We start from the raw sequence: 23495 nt of genomic DNA, 5'->3' as shown, positions 1-23495 counted from the left end.
TCCACCACTGAAGGGGAAGGGCTCAGAAGGTCCCAGTTTCAATCCCCAAAGGCATCTTTGCAAAGGTAGGGTTGCAAAGAGACTCCTGACTGAATTCCTGGAGAGCCACTGCCAGTCAGTGCAGACGATACTGGCCTAGATGGGTCTGACTTGGTATAAGGCAGCTGCCTATGTTCCTAAGTTCCACTGCTGAGCTGTAATGTCAGCAGATCAGTGTGGAAAAATTGTGGAGAAGAGAGGTTAAAAGCTCCCAACCCTGCCCCACTGATCACCCACCCTTCCACGTTTCACAAGTGGTTGGAGATGACAGGTCAGTAGCGGGGGGGGGAGTTGCTATATTACTTTGCTGTGCAGTGAGTAAAGGAACCCCCTTTTTCAATGTGCAATGTGGAAATTAAGCAAGTTCCAAGACTGAAGGTCAGGTCTCCTGAATGTGAGCCACTGAACCACTACAGAGTTCTGTTGATTCCAAAAACCATTCAATGGATTTCTTTACCAAAAAAGCTGAGTCAGAAGATGGTTGGCCAAAAAGAGAACTAAGGTGTTTTCCGTTATTATTATTTTAAGGAAAAATAAATCAGTTACTGGCAGACACATAATTAATACGCCATAAATTTTGCTCCCTAATCCACTTTTTGGACAGAGCTCTAAAGCCACACAAAGCTTTGATGTGAGACCTTAGCAAAAGGGACAAGGGCGGGGGATTTTGGATTAGGAGAGTGTGTACACATCAAGGGAGGCTCCCCCAAAAGAACCAGCTAATAGAACTTTTTAAAACCCAGGAAAGCTCACTCTTCAATAAGAAGGAAATAGGGATGGGGGGTGGGGAGGGGAGTATTTTCAAGGGCAGCATGTATAATCCAGAGTCATGCATGCTGTTGCATCCAGTGACAGCCAATGAAGTTGAATGTTGGAAGAGTCAGGATGGACAAAAGAAAATACTTCTTTGCACAGTGCATAGTTAAGCTATGGAACTCACTGCCACTGGAGACAGTGATGGCCTCCAACTTGCACGGCTTTAAAAGAAGATTGGACAATGATTTACAATGAGTTGAAAAAGGTATTTAGGTATACCTTCCCCAAAAAACCAGAGGCCTTCCTGCTGGGTATGGTGGACCAGAAAATGTCAAGGAAGGACAGAACTTTGTTTATGTATGCTAGCACAGCAGCAAGAATACTTATTGCAAAGAGTTGGAAGACACAAGATTTGCCCACGCTGGAGGAATGGCAGACGCAGTTGATGGACTACATGGAAATAGCTGAACTGACCGGCAGAATCCGAGATTTGGATGAAGAAACAATTGAGGCGGACTGGAAAAAATTTAAAGACTATTTGCAAAAACATTATAAGCTGTATGAATCTTAAGATAGTGCATGATTAGGAAATGTTATGCTTTAGCAAATATGAATAAGTAAATGGTAAACTAAGTCATAAAAGAGACAAGGAGGAAATTTGAATCGAACATGTTATGTTTATTTTAAAGGTATTAAAACTGAGATACAATACATTGAATTTGGAAACATAACAAATGAAAATTACAATAAGGTTTGAAATAAGGTAACAGATTGCTGACATTGTCAAGTTTAAAGAACGCAGATCCGGAAGGTGTGGGGAAGTCCAAATAGGTGAATTGTTTTCATATTTCTTTCTTCGTTTTCATTTTGTTTTTGTTAAAAAGAAAAAGAAAAATTGTTTCTTGTATCTACATTATTTGTGTTGTATGAAATCTATAAAACTTTGGAAAGAAACGCAATAAAAAATTTATAAAAATAAAAAAAATAAAAGAAGATTGGACAAATTCAAGGAGGATAAAGCTATCAATGGCTATTGAATACTAGGTGCTAGGAGTCATAGCTGGATAGAGAAGTGTTGCGCTTAGCCCCTGCTTTTTGAACTTCCCACAGGACACTGGACTAGTGTGGCAGACATTTCTTAAGCTCTAATGTAAAACATGGCTGCTGAGATGCTGACAGAAATCCAGAGCAGTAAGTGCATTGGGTAGGATTTCAGACCTAGCTCACTTTCTCACAGCCTCACCTAGTAAACCACCAGGATCACATCCATGCCATATATTTAAAGCATTACGATACCACTTTAAAGAGTCATGGCTTCCCCCAAAGAATTCAGGTCACTAGTTTGTTAAGAGTGCTGAGACCCCTATTCTCCTCACAGAAGTACAACTTCCAGAGTTTCCTGTGAAGATGGATTAACTGTTAAGCCACCCTGGGAATTGTAGCTCTGGGAGGGAAACAGGGGTCTCCTAACAACTTTTGGCACCTTTTACAAAATTATGGCTCCCATAATTCTTTGGGAGAAACCAGGGCTGTTTAAAGTGGCTTCATACTGCTTTAAAAATGTGGAGTAACTGTGGGCCTAGTGGTTTCATTAAAAAAGGTAAAGGTAAAGGATCCCTGACAGTTAAGTCCAGTTGCAGGCGACTCTGGGGTTGCGGTGCTCATCTTGCTTCACAGGCCAAGGGAGCCTGCGTTTGTCCGCCAACAGTTTTTCAGGGTCATGTGGCCAGCATGACTAAGCCATTTCTGGCACAAAGGAACACCAAAACCAGAGCAGCGCACAGAAACACTGTTTACCTTCCCTCCGGAGCGGTACCTATTTATCTACTTGCACTTTTTGGTGTGCTTTTGAACTGCTAGGTTGGCAGGAGCTGGGACTGAGCAACGGAGCTCACCCTGCCATGGGGATTCAAACCGCCAACCTTCTGATTGGCAAGCCCTAGAGGCTCAGTGGTTTAGACCACAGCGCCACCCGCATACCTGGCTTCATAGAGAGGGCTAAGTATTCGGCTCAATCACTGTGAATTTCCAAAGGAGCTCTGCTCATTGTGTACCATACTGCAGAGGCCCAACTGGCCTCAGCTAGAAGCCAGACATTTAGTGTTGCAGCTCCCATGCTGTGGAATGCTCTTCCAGCAGAGATCTGGTAGGAGCCTCACTTTTGATTTCCAGGAGTCGCCTGCAGACTTTTTTTTATGCTGGCAGGCCTTTGCAACTATAAAAACGTTCTGATTAGTCTGTTACTTTAATGATGCCTTTGTTCTGTGTTAAAGGTTTTTATATATACCAATTGTCGTATACCACCCTGATATTTTCTGCTAGGGTGGTCTATAAATACTTCTATAAAGTGTTTATTAAATGAAATAAGTAAGCATTGAAATTCTTTCAGAAATGATGGCTGTGATGTGGGTAGTTTTTCCTGCAGAAGATAAACATGACTACAGGAGTTCGTGCTCTAGTGATATTAAATCTGGACTACTACAATGCATCCTATATATGGGGCTGCCCTTGAAAAGTCAAGACACTTCACATGGTCCAAAATGCCACCATCAGACTATGGCAAGGGTGGGGGCTGATTCTTCCTTTATCCAGAACTCTACATAGGAGTATATGGATTGTATGAGGTATTAAGGGACGGGTAGCACCTCTGGTGGGGGACAGGTTGCACTCCTTTTGGGGTAGTTTGTCCACCTTTGGTCCCCACCCTACACTCAGCTCTCACCTGTGTCTCCTTGAAGCTGTCAGCATGTGACAGCAGCCACATCCCAGGAAACGGCTTCGACTGGCTAAACTAGGTGAGGGTAGCTGATGGGCCTCAAACCCTCAGTGAGTGAGGGATTTGCCCTGCATGCAAAGACAGGCTCCATCAGACTGGGCAAGATGAGACCAATAGTAGGGCCAATGGTCAAGAAGGCGGTTTCTGCACATGCCATAGAGGGAAATGAGGGGCAGATGGGGCTCGTCAACCTGGGAAAGTAGCCCATGTAGGAGAAGGAAAACTCTGATCCTAAACCTCCACTGCCTTGCCAGCTATACTCATAAGTGAGAAAGGCTTCTGGAGTAAACCTCAAGGAAAAGTCCATACCCACTGCCTTGTGGGACATCTCCTTTGGACCACATCAGCGAGGCTGAGAGGGGGGTCTTGTCGTCTGGGCAGCCAATATACACTGTCCAGGCTTGCACCTGAGTGTTCAGTTAGGTGTTACTAACACAGCAAAAACAATGTGGGAGGCAGCAGTTACGAGTTTCCAGTCTCCGCAGGCACAGCAGGCCCTGTGGTTCTCCAACAGGTTGACTTCACCCCTAGAGTTGCACTCCTTTGTCTCTCAAGACAGACAGGTGCCAACATCACAGGAGACCCACCAAACCTCTTGTCTCTTACAGTTTAAAGCTTTCCAGTGAGCACTGTTTTTACATTCCTGAAAAATATAGCTATATTCTCTCTACCCTCAATACAAGCGAGATCCAGGATGCTGACAGGGGAGATCAGAAGCAGAAGGAAATACTGTCTGTTTATATATTTATTAGGAAGTTGTATATTGTAATATTTGAACAGGTAACGCTGCATTTCTATAACATTTGGTATTTTAGTTTCCCATTCATCACTTAGAGATTTTTAAATATATATCAAGCAGGATAAAAGTGGTCTAAATAATAATAAGATGGGACACCAACCTCCCTCCCATTCTGGACAGAAGAGCTTCTCTCTGTGAGCAAACATGGCAATGCACCTTTATTCATTGTTGGGGTGGCATGCCAGCACCATTTTGTGGTCCTTTTCCTCTGGTCTTTTAAAGGCAGCAGCCATGTTGTTACGCTACACCCCTATCACCACCATTTTGTGCTATGCCACACACAGAGAGAAGCCATTTTATGGTGATCCCTGTACTATGCCCTTTCTCAGAAATAAGGCCCACCTGGAATCTCACCACAGCTGGGGGGGGCATTCTCATTTGGGGGTCTCCATATTACAAAACCCAGACTTTAATAGTGAGTCAAACCAGTTATTCTTGGCCTGAAATCTAGACAGGAACACTGGGAGCTGTCATATACTGAGTCAGGCCACTGGGTCCATCTAGCTCAGTATAGCCTTCACTGACTGACTTGTGTTATACAGGGGACTCCTAAAGATGCCAGGGATTGAACCTAGGACCTTCTGCATGCAAAGCAGACGCTCTACTGCTGAGCTACAGCCTTTCCCTGACACCGAAGAATAACTGTAACACAATACTCTCCCCACCTTTTGCACAGGCAGTCAGTTACAGAGTTCTTTTAAGACAACACACAGTTTGTTCCAAAGCAAAGAATGTGGTGCCATGAAGCCCACACTAAAATCAAAATTGTGGTTAGATGATAACGATGTTGTGCGTTACTCAATGAAGCTGGTTAGTTCCTGTAAGAGCCTCAGTGTTGCTACTTGGCAATTGCATGATCCTTGATGAAAAAGCCAATTAAGTCACTCAGTCCTGACAGGATTTCAACACTTGTTTTTCATAGGATTACATGGCAGAAGTATTCTGTTAAGAAAAAGAATGTTCTTAGTTATCTTTGCTTTGTGCCAGCATGGTATCTTGTTGCAGTTCTCAGTTAATGTGGCCCATTCAAAAGTGATAGAACCCAAATCCAATTAGTTAACAAACGTCAATACACAAAACCACGCTCTCAAGTTTTCACTTTAGACAGGATGTTTCATTTGTAAACCACGCAATTCCTTCCCTCTTTCACAATTTCCTTCCAATCTAATGCATCATAAAGGAGCCCACTTCAGATAATGTCTCCTTTACAGCCTGCACTAGAGATTCCTCATAAAAGTAAACATAGCAATTAAAATCCAAGAGGATCGTTAAAAACATACATGCAATTAGAAGGGCAAGTATTGCAGAAGAAGTGGGCCATACTTGTCATTTCTTAGCAAAGGTGTACAACTTTCTCATAAAGGTGAAGTAAAAAGAACAGGATATTTGTTGGGCAATATTTCAGAAGGAGCTGTCCTTTGGAAATGACCATAAAACACAACAACTAATAGACACAAGTCCAAATAAAGGGTCAAAGTTTCTTTAGCGAGGGTCTGACCTGACAGGAAATATATACAGATGATGGCAGGAAATATATAAGGTTCCTGACAGGATATAGGGATTATGGTGGAGAATGAAACTGCTGACTCAGTGTGCAGCAGCAAGCTCAATTCCATGCTAGGGATCATTAGGGAAAAGGTCCTGAAATAAAAATACCAATATTTTAATGTTTTCCCCCAAATCTATGGTGATGTCATCCTTGGGAGTACTGTGTTAATAATTCTAGTCATCACATTTCACAAAGGATATGGCAGATCTGGAAAGTGACAAAAACAGCATCTAAAATAATCCAGAGACTGGGGCAACTCCTCTATGAGGAAGAATTGCATAATTTGGGATTATTTAGTTTGTGAAAAACTAAAAGGGACTACATTATTACATGAGCACTGCTCCACAGAATTTGATATTTTCATTTATATATATATTCATTTGAAATAAGTGAAGCATTCTATATCCACCCACCACGCTGATGAAGAATTCTACGAAACAGTAGTCAGTATCTGGAATTACTGTTCAGTGTTGGACATGATTGTTGAATACACAAAGCTTCACAGCTTGTCTTCCACCGTACAAAGTTTGGTACCTCGCTTCATATAAAGATTTTCAGAGACTTTGATACTAAAGATTTCATTTTGAACTTTTTATGATTTGAAGGTATTCTATAAAGATTGTCTATTACGTATGTATATGGTCATCGTGTTGCCTAGACATTGTTGACGTTCTCTTTGCAACACAGGGGTTTGTTTGGATACTTCAGACTGATCAAGCAGGTCTTCCTAGGTATGACTGTGGGTATACCAAAGCTGCAAATACTCTTGGTGGTGGGTTCTGAAGGCTTAACACGTCTTCCTAATGTATGAAGACAAGTTCTTGCTTTTGGAACATCAAGATCAGGCTTCCTCAACCTCGGCCCTCCAGATGTTTTTGGCCTACAACTCCCATGATCCCTAGCTAGCAGGACCAGTGGTCAGGGATGATGGGAATTGTAGTCTCAAAACATCTGGAGGGCCGAGGTTCAGGAAGCTGTTACATGTGCTTCAGTCCTTACAGACTTGGCCCCAGTGGAGTGCTAACACTCTAGCTTCTAAACTTCCACTTAGTGACTGTCAGAGCATCATTTTCAAATCTATAAAGCTATAAGGCTTGCTCTTCTATGTGAAGTTGCATTGATGCCAAATGAGACCATTGGCCCATCTAGCCAAGTGGTACCTCCTCTGACAGCAACTTTCCAAGTCCTTCTGTGTTCAGAAAGTACAACAGGGCCAATTACACCAGCACAGCCTACCTTGCAGGTTCTTAACAGCTACATGCTCTACCCATCTTTTGGGGATACAATTTACCGTAGGTTGGTTTTGACAGTCATCAGTGGCTTGAGACCAGGCTACTTCAAAGACAACCTATTCCCACTGAAGCTATCGCAATATCTGCCTTTTCTCTGGGTCCCACCAATCTTAGAGAGGAAGTGAGTGATGAAGATGAGGCTTTTTCAGCAGTGGTAGCTGATATCTTTAACTCTTTCCAAACTTTTTTTCTTTTTCATATGAAGAAAACCCTCATTTACCCAGGAATTTGTGAAATATTGAATACTAGTGTTTTATTCTTATTTATGACACTTCGATCCCATCTTCCCTCCAAGGAGTTCGAGTCGGCATACATGGTTCTTCAAGTCCTCATTTTTATTTGCACAACATTGTGAGATAGGTTAGGCTGAGTGTGACTGGCCCAAGATTACCTAGTGAGCTTGATGGCTGAGTGATAATTTCAACCCTGATCCCAGGTCCTAGTCCAACACTCTAACCACTATACTCCTCTGGCTCTTATTTATGTGTTCTAGTATTTTAATCTAGTGCTCTGCTGCAATACTGGATTTTTTCTGCACTGGAAGGGATTGAGACTAAATGAACTTTTAGGTCCTTTCCAGATGTATGTATGACTATAGGCAAAGCACTATTTAATTATGGATTTTATGGCCCATGGCTTTTAAAAATTGCAATAGTATTTCTTTGTAAGTGGCTCCGAGAGCACTGAATAGCCTGATGGCAGTAGCTGCTGTCCACCCTTAAACAAAGGCATTCTCTGTAGCCACAGTCCACATTTGAAATCCTTTCCTCTAGAAAAATCTGACCTAAAGATGAGAGACTTTCAGTAGTTGTGCAACACATTTCATCTTGGAGCAAGGCTAAATGGGGTGGCTTTCAAATATTTTGATCTCCTGTTTCTACTATTTTAAGGATAGCAGTAGCTAAAATTCAAATGAGAGATAAAGTGCTGAATTGGATTCCAATGAGAGGTAAAACTCAAGATAATGATCTAGGATTAGGACAACACAGAAAGCCAACCAAAAAAGGAAGGTTGCATTCAATGTTAGTCCTATTCAGAGGAGATTCTTTGAACTAATGGACACAATCAACCCATGTTCATTAACTTAAATGGTATTTACTCCAAGTAGGACTTGGACACAAGAGTTTTTCCATGCAGGAAGCCAGTTCATTCTACATTTTGATCCAGTTAAGATACAGACAAAATTAGGGCTTACAAGATGGGAGTAAACATAGGCAGTATATGATGGATCAAGGACAAAGAGATGTACAGTACATAGGTCACTGCTTTATGCCGAGTCAAACTATTGGTTTATCTAGCTCAGCATTGTCAACACTGACCAGCAACAGCTTCTCCGGTGTTTTAGGCAAGTGTCTTTCCCAGGGATAGTCAATATTTTTATACTTACCACCCACTAATGTATCTTTCTTGATGGTAAAATTTCCTTACCGCCCAGCAGTGTTTGACAGGAGGATTCAGCTTGTGCTGTAGAACCCCCTAACACCCACCTAGAATCCTGAAATGCCCTCTAGTGGGCAGTAGGGACTAGGCTGACAAACCCTGGTCTTTCCCAACCCTACCTTGGACTCAGCTACATTTGTAAAGATGAAGCGCTTTTAATGCGTTATAGCACTAGGACACCACATAGTGCTGTGGAGTCCCATTTTTTGCCAAGGGAACTTTTAAGTTTACAACACGTTTAACTGAATCGCTGCAGATGCCAGGACTAAACGACCTTCTGCATACAAGGCAGATAAGACGTGCTACCTTTTCAAAATAGGCTGACTGTGCCAAATTTTTTGAGAGAGATTATCTCGGAACAGCAAAGGATGCCAGAGGTGTTCTGGTGTAACAGATCTCCAAGCTGCTAGTCTGCTATTTTTGTTTCTGAAATGTACAGAATCATAAAAGCCATGGTTTATTCATTTAACAAAATGTATATAATGCTTAATCAATCCTAACCTCTACATGGTTTACGTAGCTATTTTTAAAATAAAAAATATTAAAATTTGAAATTACAACTAACACAGAAGGCATATTTTTATAAACATGTGCATTTTATTGCACACTATTTTGAGTGGAAATGGAGTAACTGAATAGAGAGAGGTATGAAGGCACAAAAGTATGAGAAATTTAGTAACCGAGGGCCACAGGAGTATGTCCCATGAAGGGGACAAGGGGAGTCCCCTGCCTTTGCAACACCTTCAAGATAATTTATAACAGACACTGCCCTCCACCCAGGTCTTCAAGTTTACATTTTCCTCTGGGTGGTAGAGATAGGGGAAATAAATATTCTAAGAATTTACAACAGCAAGAGCTACTGAAGCTCAGAGATTTCTTAACTCCCTTCTGGCAAAAGGATTTGAAATATAAAATCAATGAAGAGGTGAGTTAACACAGCTTGGAAGTGCAGGACTCTTGACGTGGCCCTGGTGCCCTCCCCAGAAATCATACTGTGCTTGCTAATTATTGTAGGCCAGAATTATCCTAAGTACAAGTTGAGTAATGTGTCATATGGAGGGGGGGGGGCTGGATGATAGTGACATGTGTATGGAACAATAGAGATGACAAGCTGGCATTGTGGGACAAACGACTCTCCCCACCGCTAAAAACTCCCAAGAACCAACAGCCACTGCAACGAAAGCAGATGCCATTTGCTCTGAAGTCAGAATAGATTCAAGTTGTCAACTGTTGGTGGTCTGTGTTGGGAGAGGAGAAAATAAAAAACTTTTTTAAATGGCAGAACTTCGTAAATGGCCTTCCATGTTACTGGCTTACAGAACTTTTGCCTACTGTACCCATTTGTGTGGCACATGGACAGCCTGAAAGAACAAAGGGTTAACTTCGGTAGTTTACAAAAGCTTTTTGTGTTGTTGCCTTATGAACATTCCAATTCAAAAGGCAATCAAGTTGAAACGTCATTTACAAGCTTGGATTGGGAGACTTTAGACACGTGGCCTGAGCCCTACTGGATCAGACCAAAGGTTGATCTAGTCTAGCATCCTATCCAGATGTTTCACAGATGCCCCAAAGGCAACCCTCCCCAAACTACCCCCCAGGCATACAGCTTTTGAACATCCATTTAGTTTACTGGGTCTAATAGCCATTGACAGAACTACACCAAATTGATTTGTCTAATGTCCTTTTAAAGCCATTTGATTGGAGATGAAAGTGAAGCCGGTCAGGAAGTACAAAACTGGTATTTCTCAGTTTTGTCTTTGGCACCCCACCAGGAGACTTGGCTTCGCAGCTTTTCCTGTTCATTTGAATGTCTCTGTTGCTTTCAGCTGAGCCCCGTGGTCAAAGAACACTCTCAGAGCTTTAAATCAACTTTGTGACTTTTTTTTATTGATGGGCGACAACTTTATACTCCTAGATATCACTAGACTGTGTACACTTAGGAACTCAACATTATAGGAGAGCGGACAGCAAAATTAAACAAAGCAGACTGAAAAAAATATCAACTTTCATTATTTTGCCCATTTTTTGTTTTAAAATCCCATGTACACAGAAGCATAAATGCAGTTTTGAAATCTCTTAATAGCAATAAAGTTACAATCACCCATCTATATAGACTAACATTTTAACTCAAAAGTATTTTGATCTGCAATGTGTACTTAAGCAGTTTCTCATCGCACAATTATTAAAATGTGTATTTTTCCCTATCAGGAACCGGCAACTCTGTATATTATACTTTTTTTGTAGAGTATTTTCTTTTAAAGGAGGACCATTTTTTCCTTGATAGACACTGGCTCATTTTTACCATTTATCAAAAAACTAGTGGGGGAGGATTAGAGAGGATTTTTTTTTAGTTTTTTTATTTAAGTAAAGATAAAACATTTTCACAGAAATCTACAAGTTCTGTTGCTGGTGCAGGGCTGCTTCTACTATGCAATTAGAAAGTGGGAATCAGTTGCAAATCCCCCGTTTTAATAATCTCTTAGGATTCAGCATTAGCGCAAAAAAAGAAGAAGAAATACTTTGTGTGTGATTCGTGAGACTGAGTCTTTCAAACCCTAATGACTTCATTCAGCAAAGTCAATAAGCCAACACCAACTAGGCTGTTCACAAACCTCAAAAAGGTAGTCTTCTCTTTCACTCTATCCCATAGTTGCAAGGGGAAGGAAGAGAGAAGGAAAAGAATTCATTGAGGGGAGGAAGAGAAATAAGGGTTAGAGAGAGTTGGCGTTCTAGAAAGCAGGTAATCTGGCAAACACAGCAGAAAAACGGGGAGTTTTCAAAGCAGGTCAACTCGGCGGTAGTACAGGAGGTAGGCTGTGCGCTCAGCAGACGGCTTCACCACCTGGTACTGATTAATCACTTTGACAGCCTGGTCATCTATGCGCAACCAGCCATTGAGACCAATCTGGAAGACGTCTGTAGTGTAATGTCCACCAGTTGCACTGTTTCCGTGATGGTAGACAACTGTCAAAAAACCAAAACCAAACAACTAATAAGACAACAGGGAAGGAAGCAACATTAACAAGTTTCAATGGATGCTGGCTTGTCCAAATGTTTGTCTACTTATGCGGACGGATGGAGTTCCACAAATATCAGTTTGCTTTATTAGCCAGATGATTACACCTTGTCACACAAAGACCAGAACCCTTGGGCATGAGAAAGGGGCTTAAGAAAGAAGCAAGGAGTGCCCTCAATTGGGCTGGCACAAAACGTCAGAAATAGTGGGAGATACTGATTTTTTTTATGCTCTTCAAACCTCAACTCAAGTGTAAGAAAACTCCATCTCTCTCCCAAACTTACTTGCCAGAGGGCTTGAGAAAACAGGGGAGTCACCTGAAATTCATTCAGTAATTTTGGAGAATATTAAAAATGGGGGAGAGATAAAACTCTGACTCTTTTAGTTTAGACTGCTTAGGAGAGATTCGTTTGTTTGCTGAACTTCTGCAATCACTAAAATTGTGCAGCAAAACAACCAACAACTAAATGCAAGCTTTTTGAAAGCAGCAGGTTACTTCCCTCCCCAATTTCAATACTTTGCGAGCGACTATCTCTCAATCCACAGTCACAATCACAGTCAGTACTGACTCAAGTACTAAATTCCACAAGGTTGACTGCACATTTGGCTGCCATCAACTGAAAGGTCTGAGTACAGTGGTACCTTGGGTTACATACACTTCAGGTTACAGACTCCGCTAACCGAGAAATATTACCTCGGGTTAAGAACTTTGCTTCAGGATGAGAACAGAAATCGTGCTCCAGCGGCGCTACAGCAGCGGGAGGCCCCATTAGCTAAAAAGGTGCTTCAGGTTAAGAACAGTTTCTGGTTAAGAACGGACCTCCGAAACGCATTAAGTACTTAACCTGAGGTACCACTGTAATGTGAAGTAATTCTGAATAACTTTCTTAATTTGAATAATATGGAGTGGTTGCAGAATATCATCCTTGTTGAACTGGCATTCTTGGATTAAGGCACACAACAGGGAACTTTTAAAAAAAGAATTAATTTTAGCAGTGCATATGCTTGATCTGAGAGGACTGCCAATATTTTAAAAGAGCAAGAGCCCTTGTGACAAAATTAATTACATTTGAGATAAATGAGCACATACCTGCAAAGAGCCGGTAGGTTCTTTGGCCTTTAAATATCTTACTTTTGACCCCCGGAGACAGCAGCTCTGAAAAAGCAAACAGAATTTCAAGTGAATCACTGTCTTTAGTATTGTAGGATTACTTCCGCCTATCTTTTACCCACATTTAACGAACCAAAGAGCATGCACCCACTGCAAGGAACAAAAGAACTACTGAAAGCTGAGCCTGTCAACAATAGCTCTTCTATTCCACTGTGACCGGCTCAGGATGTATGGCCATCCTCCCTGAGGAGATATAAGCTTCTCACTGATCTTTGCCAACATGAGGGCTTCCTTTTGTCGGATATCTGGCCAAGATTTGGGTATGACACACAAGAGTAAATGGCAAGCAATAAGTTTTATAGTACATTGGTGTGAAGATCTTTATTTTTAGGTCTTTATTTTATTTTTTAAAAATAGATGTTTATACATTAGGATGTGAGATTAAGTAACTTCAGAGATTGTTATTTCAAGGAGTTAAATCACAGCATTCCAAACCTTGGAATGAGAGAACAAGATAGCAAAATTGTTAAAATAGCATCAGTTTGAGAGAAACAGCAGTATTCTGGTACCATGTCCTGTCAGCACAAGGATTTCTGCTTGTCTAACAGGATGCCACCACTCCAGCTCCATGTGCCCCACATCCTCCCCAAATCTGTCCCAGGGGGCTGGGGAAACATCCTGAACAGACTGAGGGAGCAAAACATTCAATTGCACAAGCAAGAATTCTTAAGCTGATGGAACCTTAGCACTACACTGAAGTCCACCCAAGTGCTGCAAGATTTTGGTGATTAAATTCTGAGGAAGAAATAGTCATGTGCTGATTTATGAAGACTGTGGCACTAATGTACAGCAAGCTTTTTAAGATAAAGAAATATACTGAAAATGACACTGGAGATGATATTTGGCGTTAAACTCAGCTCAATCTGGGCTGCTTAACCAGTCCTGAAGATATACACTGATTCTGAAATCCCTAAACAGGCCTGCCCCCCACGCCAAAAGCATAAAGAACAATAATCTATTTCTGTAAAACAAACAAAAAACCCAGATGCTTTGTTCAGAAGATTTACCTTTACTTATTTCCAGGTCAACAGGATATTCAATATTTTTTATGAGCTTCTGGCACCCCCCAGTTTTCTCATAGACAAATCGTTTGAGGTGTAGGACAAGGACTGGTGGGAGTTCTTCAAGTGTCACTCTTCGACTGATCTCCACCTAGCATGGTGAAAGCAGAATTTTAGTTGGACCTCAAATCTCTGCTAGTCACTAATTAAGCTTATTTCCTCAGAATCAGAAGTGGAAATTACTGAAATCAGTTTAATACACACACAAACACCTCTTCCTTCCATTTTTAGGCACTGCCAGACTAACAGATGAGGGATTTCCACCCCGGGGGGGGGGGGAGCAGAATAATGTTTCTGGCTATGTACAACATTTAAAGTCACCTGCCTATATATATCTACTTTCATAGGCATGAAGGCTTTCACTGCAGAAAGCACTTGGTGGACAAATTTTGGTTCAAAATTTATTTTCAGTTCAGCTCTTGACTCCAGTTCTGCACACTACTCCTATGAGCTAATGATCACATATTTAATCAGCTTTTGTTAATGACTGGTGCAAAGTGCAAAAGGAGATTTTGTTCATAAATATGTTAGAGAAAACTATTTTTTTTAAAATGCAATACGAGATGTTTGCACTCTTCCCAGACTAGACACTAAAATATAAACCAGACCAGACTAGCACCTCAAGTGAACACCCATTTCTTCTAGAAGCCATAATTGAACATTTGGGTTGTCAAGTAAAGAGGAGACTAAAACCATATATGTACCAAAACCCAGAAGTGAGTGGCTGGCCAAACAAAATCCGTGTGGCAAGCCCTGAGAAGTTTGCACTGCAAGTTTTCCTCCCATACAAGGAGGTCTCTCAGACAACCAAAGAGATGTTCTGCCACTTTCACTCCCACACATCATGTCAGACATAAAATCCAGACGGGCTGCGTTTGCCTACACATAATTTCAGGGCAACATGCTTCTCACCCTTTTTTCAGGTTCTTGCCCTCTCCTCCCAATGCCTAAGCACTGTGGTAAAGCCCACTCTTTTCTATCTTGTAAAGAACCACTCTGTTTACAAAGATGGTGTGTGCTTCCTACATTAAGGCTAGTTAAATAACCCACCTCTGATTCTATCAAAGCATCATCTGACGACGAGAGCACAGCAGTGGAAAAATACAACTAGGCACATCGTTCTATTAACTATTGAAAAAATCAGGACAAAAGCACTGCAATTTTTACTCATCTGCATGGCTTGACATCACAAAAAAATGTAAAAGAAACCATTTTAATACAATAATATTTGTGATTTCAGCATCTACTGAAGACATTTTAATTCCAACAGGCCTTCCCAGAAAAGTAATCTTGGCATGGTCACTGTTAAAATAACATTGCATTGTCCCAAAATTCACAGGTTTATATTCAATTATTAATAGTCTCTTTTATTTCTGTTTTGTACATTGCTTGGGGTTCTTTGGAATGCAAGATAAATTGAGAAAGTATGCAAATTAATTACATAAATGAGCTAAGCACTAGGTCATTCTAGAGCACTAAATTCCACAAGACTCTCATTAGGAACAGACTGGGGGGAAATCACTTTGGTTGCAAAAAGCAGTTCATTGAATCAGCTTTTAAAATGAAGCAGCACAGCAATATTTATGCTACACAGACATAATAAAGACCAGTCACAAACAACCCAGCTACCATATAAAAGGGAAGGAGCACAAAGTAGACCGGAAGAGTTGTCTGGTTCCTGGTTCTCTTCTACTGCCCCATTAGTTTGTCCCGATATGGCTGTGTTCAATCAGCCACAGATGTGAGACTCTAGGCTTTATGGATGCATAACACATATTGCACTTGTCTTATGAATGTGCTCAATGGGACAGAATGTGTCTTGACTGCACAGGGTTCTACGTCCAGTACCTAGCATTACCAGTTGAAAGGATGTCAGGTAACAGGATTAAGGACTTCTTCCTGAAATCTTTGAGAATTGCTGTCAGTCAACACAGACAATATTAAACACCGACATAATGATTAATGGTAATGTTTGACTTCAAAAGTGTACCCAGGCATTAAATAACTTACCTCCTGCTTGGTTTTTGTGGTATAACCCTGAACAGACTCTCTTGCCACCAAGGTTTCCAGAGCATCTTGAACTGTGCGTATCTTATCAGACTGGATATCCAACTGCAGAGTAAAAAATGGCTGCAGAGTGGCAGACTCCTTCGAACTTTGTTGGTAAACCACAGACCTAAAGAAATGAGTTAGAAGTTGCACTTGTGAAAACTGTTCAAAAATTAATTCTAGAATGACTGATGGTGAGACTGCCAACACATACCTTCACATATATCTTCCTGAAACCCATATAAAAATGTCTCATGGCCAAACTCAGTAGGCAGGCTTAAAATGAGGCTCTTGTGTTACAAAGTCCTGCCAGATTTTGACAGATATAAAGACATATGGTTAAAGTAATGACCAGATTCAGTATCCAGAAATTGAATATGTCAGGTTTTATGCAGAAATGAAATACAGTTTAAAGATACGTCCCCTGCATGGGATGGGGAGGAAAGAATAGTACTTCTTTCAGTTACTGACCCATCCTCCTAGCTTAAACACAATACTTTCCTTTCTCCTCCTCTTCTTTAAAAGTATTATTAGGATTGAATGGGAAATAGCCACATACAGGACTTCCTTTCTCATGTCCAATTATTTTTCAAATTTACAGTCCACTGAAAGATACCAACACATCCAGATTCTTAAAACAATTGTATTCAACTTGCTTAAGCTTATTCATGAATACTGAATGTGAAAAGCTAAAGAAAATTGTTACTTTGGTTCACACATAACCCCAGGTTCTCTTTAATACTGGCACCCAGTCACCTCTTTATACAGTAGCATCTTTATTTTAAGGAAAGAATAAGGTCTTTCTTGGATGATGTGAAGCCCTCATAATGGCAAGGTTGATGTTTGTAAGAGACAACTTGCCCCACCCATTACATGAGAGCCACTTTTGGGATACCTTTCTCATCAAGAACTAACATGCTGTTTATTCAGAGGCTTCTTCAAGTCAGAATGAGACCACACTTAATCCAGATAATATTTCAGGTTAGCATTTTGCAGCGGTATTTTTCCACAACACAGAAAAACACCAATAAAACTGCAATGTTTGGTGAAGAGTCCAGGAGCATGGCGCACACTCATTCTTTCTTTAAACTGCTGCCCACCAGGAATAAAGACTGGCCTCAAAATTTTATTTGTTTAAGTGAGGGTATATCCAGCTACAAATTTATACCAGCTATAGATATTCAACGGTTATAGTTTCCCTTCATCCTGGGAATTTAAATCAGAAGTCTGGAATAATGACCAACAGCTACTCAGAATTCTTCTGACCTGTGCAAAGATCTACATGGCTTGATTACAGAAAACAAACAAACCATTCACCTTAATATAATGGCTAAAATAATTTGGGAATTAACTTTATTAACTAAGCTAGCTTATCAAATAAGAGCAATGAAGAATCATCATCACAATACTGTCTTAGAAAGATGAAGCAGTTTCATTAATTTCTTAAACAAGAAGAACATTAACTACATACAACCTTATAACTCTTTTCCATCAATATATTTTCACTATATCCACCCTGAAGCTATCAAGACTGACCAACACATCAACATCCACCACAGCAACCAAGTTTTTCTAGCTTATACATTATGGGCTAACAGAATAATGGAAAATCTCTATCAATCTCTCCGTCTGCTGTCTTATCTGTATTAGTGCATCCACAACTTCTAAATGTTTTCTTTCAGTTCTTTTAAAAACAAAACATAAGCATGTACTAGCAATACCAGCAATAATGCAATGATGAAAATTATCTTGACTTTCTGAAATTGCTACCATGCAGGTTGTTTCTGAAAATAAAAAAATACACCTGAATTTGTGGAGTTGCCTCTGAAACATGTTCAGAAACTACAGCTATTGCAGAAGGCTGCAGCCACATTTATTGGAGCATATTACATCCATGCTATTATGTGCTGAGTTTTTAATTTTCAAGCCCAATTCAAAGTAATTCTGCCTGGTCATTGAATTCACTGGGGTGGGGGGCTCCGCTCCATGTCCTACCAGAAACGGGTGTTTAGTGAACACCAAAAATTCTACAAAGCGATCCTGACTATAGGAGTCATTGACAGGTATTTTCTCCATTAAACTAGTGGCCATCGCCACATCTTGTGCCAATGAATTCTGGAACCTGGATGAAGTACTTCATTCTAACCACTCTAAATCTACTGCCAATTAATTTCATCTGTTGAGCTTGAGTTCTAATGGAAGGGGGGAAGAGACCATCTCTACGTATTTACTTTCTTGAGACCAAACGTAATTTATAAACCTCTCTCGTGTCCCCTGCCACAATTTTTAGTTCTTTTTTCTATACTAAAAATCCACCACAGCACAGCACTTTTCAACTACTGCTCTTAAGGGCAAAGTCCACACAAAGACACATACATGAGTGAAGCATGATAATTATAAGTACATTTTGGCATGAAAAGTTCAGATATATGCAGATTTGGATTTTAATGCATTCTTATTCTTTCTTTGCAAGAAACAAGGTACTCATGAAGGCAATGAAGAGCCAAAAACACGATGGGGGAGGAAGTACTAATCTACATTTTTGTGTGGGATGGAAAATACAACTATTTCTAGAGCTTATGTTTGGTAGACTACTATTAGACCATTCCTATCTCCGCTGCTGGCCTCACAAGAGAAAGCTTTCCAACATCCTAACATGGGATCTTGTTTCTGCGGTGACCTACTTTGTATAGTGAGTAGGACAGGCGTGGCAGAAAGCAGACTACACATGTGGTATTAGAGATTTGTGGTTCTCCCATTCAGCAAAAAGAAGAAAACAGGAATCCCTCAGTTTCATCTTGCTTCCTTTGGATGTCAACAGAGGACGATGTGCTCGCCATTAATAATTGTTACCAGATTAAACATACAAAGAAGTCGTCTCAGAAATATGTAGGGCTGGCTCTTTCGAGTTCCTGTAACCAAGGAATGGAAATGAAGGTACGTTCTTTGGGGCAGCACCAGCTTATAGGAATCTCTCTATATCAACTTTTGGGGTGTACCTTAATGCACAACACATTTTATATTTATGAACAATAAGCTTCTACAGTGGAACCTCTATTGCGACCATAATCTGTTCTGGAGGTCCATCTGGTGGTTGAAAAGGGGCGCTGGGAGAGGTGCCGTTGTGCGCAGGCGGCGATGGCCTGCTTCTGCGCATGTGCGAACGGTGATGGTCGCTTCTGCACATGCACAAACAGCAGCAAACCCGCCGGTTACTTCCGGGTTTGCCGCGGTCACGACTTGAAATGACCGTAAGAAGAGGTGGTGGTAAGTAGAGGTTCGATTGTACTTATGGTGGCATACATTGATTTTGTCCATTTCCCCTCACCCATAAACATGATCCTAACATTCTATTAACACTAATTACAATTTATTGTACCTTATGTGACCACCAAATATATCTGTAATTGGTGTCTGGACAAAATCTGCTTGCCGAGTGACAGAGGATTTGTTGCGTGGTCCAACCTGCTCCCATTCATCCTCACTTCCTTCGCCTTGCTCCTCCTGTTCTTCCTCTTCATTTACAGGCTGGGTCTCCGGACCATTGGAAACGGCAAGTTCTGGAGGGAGGAGGAAATGTATATTTTCTGTTTCTGGATATATATATATATATATATATATATATATATATATATATATATATATAATTATATGGTAAGTGATACTCAAGAGTAGATAATTTCTGTCTAGAAGGAAACACTGCTTTATGCAAACTTTATCATTAAAAGCAAGTATTATTCCTCTACCTGCTCAGGCAACTATTGCAGTTACATGAGTAGTTCTACCTCCATTCTTTCAAAACATAAGACTATAGCACAGTGCAGGCGTAAGACTTAAGATTGTTTAGGGCACACCATAATTTGTTTCTTTAACCCAGAAGTCTCAGAGAGAAACTACCGTCTAACTCAAAGATTGGGGGAGAGGAAGGGAAAGTAGGGAGACATCAGTGAGAACCGCTTGGTAACTTTGGACACAGTGGCTGGAGAAGTGAGAAAACTGTTTTAGCTTTGGTTTGCGATGCAGATGTAACGATTAATTACAGTTAATGTAAACCACGGTTTGCAAACCTGCTTCAAACTGTTGATTCACAAAATGGCTTAAGGTCAAATCATTAACTATGTTTACATACTTCATGGCATAGTTGGAAAAACCCCCATAAATAAGCATTATGCCTGCATACAGTCCATATACAAATATGCTATATATAAATATACATATTAATTAACATTTTTTAAAAAACTTACTTTCATTGTGTGGAGATAGCAACTTCTTCAGAATCAGCATTTCCTCATGTAGGCCATTTAGAATAAATCCCAGATACTCTTCAGCATCTTCTTGTCTGCCCTGAAGAAAAAGGTGTTTTAGTATAGCCATTCAGTCTCCAAAACTTTCCTATTTAGGTTCTTGGGAGTGATCCAAAGGCACAAGTACATTACTCAGTGCACTGAAGTTAAATTAAGTTTCCAAAGCAGTACTACTCCCCCACTGTACTCCAAACTGCTTTTTAAAACTCGGGAGAGTTTAAAGTTTGAGAATTTGGTGCAAGAACTTCTGCACAGAAAAAGTACTCTAACATGGCCTTTCATCAGTCCAAGGAACTTCCTTTCAATAGCTCTCACTTCAAATGACAAGATGTCTGAATGAAACTGATTTTGATAAAAAGTACCACTCATCAATGAAGCATTTATTCTGGCACATTTAGAAGCTGAATGAAGGAAACATTGGGTTTGCTAATTCTAGCTTTCAATAAAACCTTAACTACAAATTTTGTGTTATATCCTTGGGTCTCCTTTGTACTCTTGATTCCAGAGTTATGGAAACATCCATACTATATGTCTGCATTTGAATGTAAACACAGCATATAAATACTAGAACTGCATATGAAGACTAATTCTTTAGGCCTCAAGGTTTGAAGAGGAAGCTGGCACCACACCTTCAGTATTACCACAAGTTATCATTATCTTACATTTTATATTGACATCCAACACATTTAACTCATTTTTTTAAACAAGCCTACTATTCTTTTAACTCTGACTCCCTTAGCATGTCTGGCACTATTTGGGTGTTCCAGATGCAACCAAGGATAAGCCACCACTGCTGAAGAATGAAATTAACCATATTAGGGCCGTAATAAAATGGAACTGCAAAAACTATTTTTCTACAGCTGCTTACATAATACAGGGTAAGAAACAGCTCAAAAGATCTAATCTCACCTTTTCCGACAGACTTGACTTGATAACTGTCAGCAATCTATAAATGTATGTAGGTTCAAAGGCAGCTCCAGGCCTGATGTCTCTTGCAATTTTATCACCTAAAGCTGCCAAAACAAAAAGGGGAAAGACAGAGCAATTTGACAAAGATCAACAACTTAACTATTACAAAAGGCCAGAATTTAAAGTACAGGGTGGGACAGATTCAATGCTACATTTTCAACAAATAATGAAGTAATCACTGCCCCTGTTCTTTTAGCAACACTATGCTGTGGAGGTTTGTCTGTGGCTTAACCACAATCACACAACACTGAAAAGCAGGCAAGGCAACTACTAAAGTTCTCATAGGTGGCTACTTACACCATCAAATTACAGAGAACTGAATTTAGGTAAAAAACCTACAGGCCAGTGATGCAAAGATTAAGAGAGCTATACAAAAGAAACTGAGGCACTGGATCATCATGGAGAGAATGACAGCAATTGACTTCATGCAACCAGGAAATACAATTTATTTGTACTGATACATCAAACCTAAGGATTGTGTCTGAATACAGCAAGTTTCCCAACACCTCCAAAACTGATGCAAGAGGTTTGTTGCCACCTTAAAAACAAACCAATCTTAAGAGTACAGAAGGAACACTCTCTTTCTGAAACAAGATCATATTTTATGTAAGGTCCTAAGAGCTGAAAAAAGATGCTGCAAAAATGTTTTATGTCTTTTAAACAGAAAGGTTCTTTTTACCTGACATCACACAAGCCTCTTGGTGAAAGCCAATTTGTACTGCAGAAATGTAAGAACCTCAGCTGTATCATACAAAGACAGCATTGAACTCCTCCACTCTACCAATATGTCACCAGACAGTTAGCAGGTGATTATTTTCTACCCACCTTGTTTTGCCTTAGGCGGGACTGGCATATTTGTAAACTCATTCATTAGGCGGACACTGAAGTAGAACAAAAGGAAATCGGTGTTAGCTACAGAGACAGCAAATGTTACTAGATACAACTAGCCACAAACATCTGATCAAGTCTAATACTGGAAAGGCTCACATAAGATAAAATTATTAACTTGTTTGTTACAAGATAAAAATGGGTAATTTACCTCTCTTCAGATTACTATAATCTCATTTGAGTGTCAACATACATTTATTTTACCGGTCCTCTTCCTCAGCTGATGCACTAAAAGTAACTATTACAATATTTTTATCTCTAGCGCTGAGATGGACAAGTTTTTGTTCCATGTGGTAGGTGAACTAAGCATATATACTACTTGGAGTGGCGTTTCTCAACCTGGCACCATCCAGAAGTTTTCCACAACTACCATCTGGTGGTAGTTATAATCCAAAACGTCTGGAGGGAGAGCCACGATGGGGAAAGTTGACTCACGTTAGCTGAAGGAGATGGAGCCCCAATTCACAATGGCAATGTTGAACTGTTTCTGAATGAAATCCACTGGCTAGGTTCGGACAATCTTTCCCACAGTTTATGAAGCTGGGAATGCACACTGGGGCCACATGCTCCATCCTTGGCCCTTGCTTCCCTTTATGTGCTGGCTTTAGTTTAAACCAAAGCTCCCTGTTATACGTAACTGGAGACGTCTGGCTTAACTAGGATAGTGAACCAGGATCTGATTTATGAAATCAGGAAAGGTAGTCCAAACCCAGCCATTGAATGAGAGATTCTCCAAAGCTCAGGGCTTTGGTTTAGAAATGGGTGTGTATTTTAACTTTGATAAATTGAAATATTCCCAAATCACAGAATGGGGAAGAGAGGGAGTTGTAACTATGGCAGCATAATTTGAAAATCAAACAATATGGCAATTAGAGATTAATTTAGGTTTGCTCCAAATATTATCCTTGTACTGCTCTGTGAAGGGACAATTAAGCTACCAAATACCTAGTATCATTGAATGTTTCCAACCTTTAATTAGTATTATTTTTAAAAGGAAGATAAGAATGTCTACTGACTTACAATTCTAATTCAAACATTGTGATTGTCTTGCAATTTACTTACAAACTATCTATCATTGGTGTTGAAGTACACGGCCGTTGTGATTTCGAATACATTGGAATGGACTTCATTAGGTGATACATAGGAGGGCAAGCAACCAAAGCTTGCAGTGTCTATAGAACTGCATTAAGGAGTCAGTTAATAAAGACAGCATTTAACACACCCAAGTCTTTGTGCAAAAAGAGAGAACAAAAATGAACTTAAAATACTTTATGGCACAAGGAAGCCATTCAGCAGCCTTAATGATACTTCTAATTTGAAATATACCCCATTCCCATTTTGAACTTTTAAATTTAAAGTCTGATAACAGGATCTATTTTGTTTTCA

The 23495-nt window shown here is 40.2% G+C and overlaps 1 protein-coding gene across 2 annotated transcripts in view; it reads right to left on the bottom strand.

The window, feature by feature from the left end:
• Positions 1-10516: 10516 nt before the first annotated feature.
• The window catches only part of USP10 (ubiquitin specific peptidase 10), a 33873-nt gene continuing 20894 nt past the window's right edge, over positions 10517-23495 (bottom strand). For both annotated transcript variants that reach the window (XM_028740083.2, XM_028740084.2), the window contains exons 6-14: positions 23172-23281; positions 22047-22102; positions 21162-21265; positions 20193-20292; positions 19328-19508; positions 15910-16075; positions 13846-13990; positions 12758-12823; positions 10517-11615 (exon numbers count right to left, since the gene is read on the bottom strand). In XM_028740083.2, coding sequence (XP_028595916.2) covers positions 11428-11615; positions 12758-12823; positions 13846-13990; positions 15910-16075; positions 19328-19508; positions 20193-20292; positions 21162-21265; positions 22047-22102; positions 23172-23281 — 1116 coding nt within the window. In that variant the 3' untranslated portion in view covers positions 10517-11427. The remainder of the gene's footprint in view (positions 11616-12757; positions 12824-13845; positions 13991-15909; positions 16076-19327; positions 19509-20192; positions 20293-21161; positions 21266-22046; positions 22103-23171; positions 23282-23495) is intronic.

Source organism: Podarcis muralis, chromosome 7 (genome assembly GCF_964188315.1).
Source record: "Podarcis muralis chromosome 7, rPodMur119.hap1.1, whole genome shotgun sequence".
NCBI classification, from domain to species: Eukaryota; Metazoa; Chordata; class Lepidosauria; order Squamata; family Lacertidae; genus Podarcis; species Podarcis muralis.
This window is presented reverse-complemented; position numbering and strand designations above follow the sequence as displayed.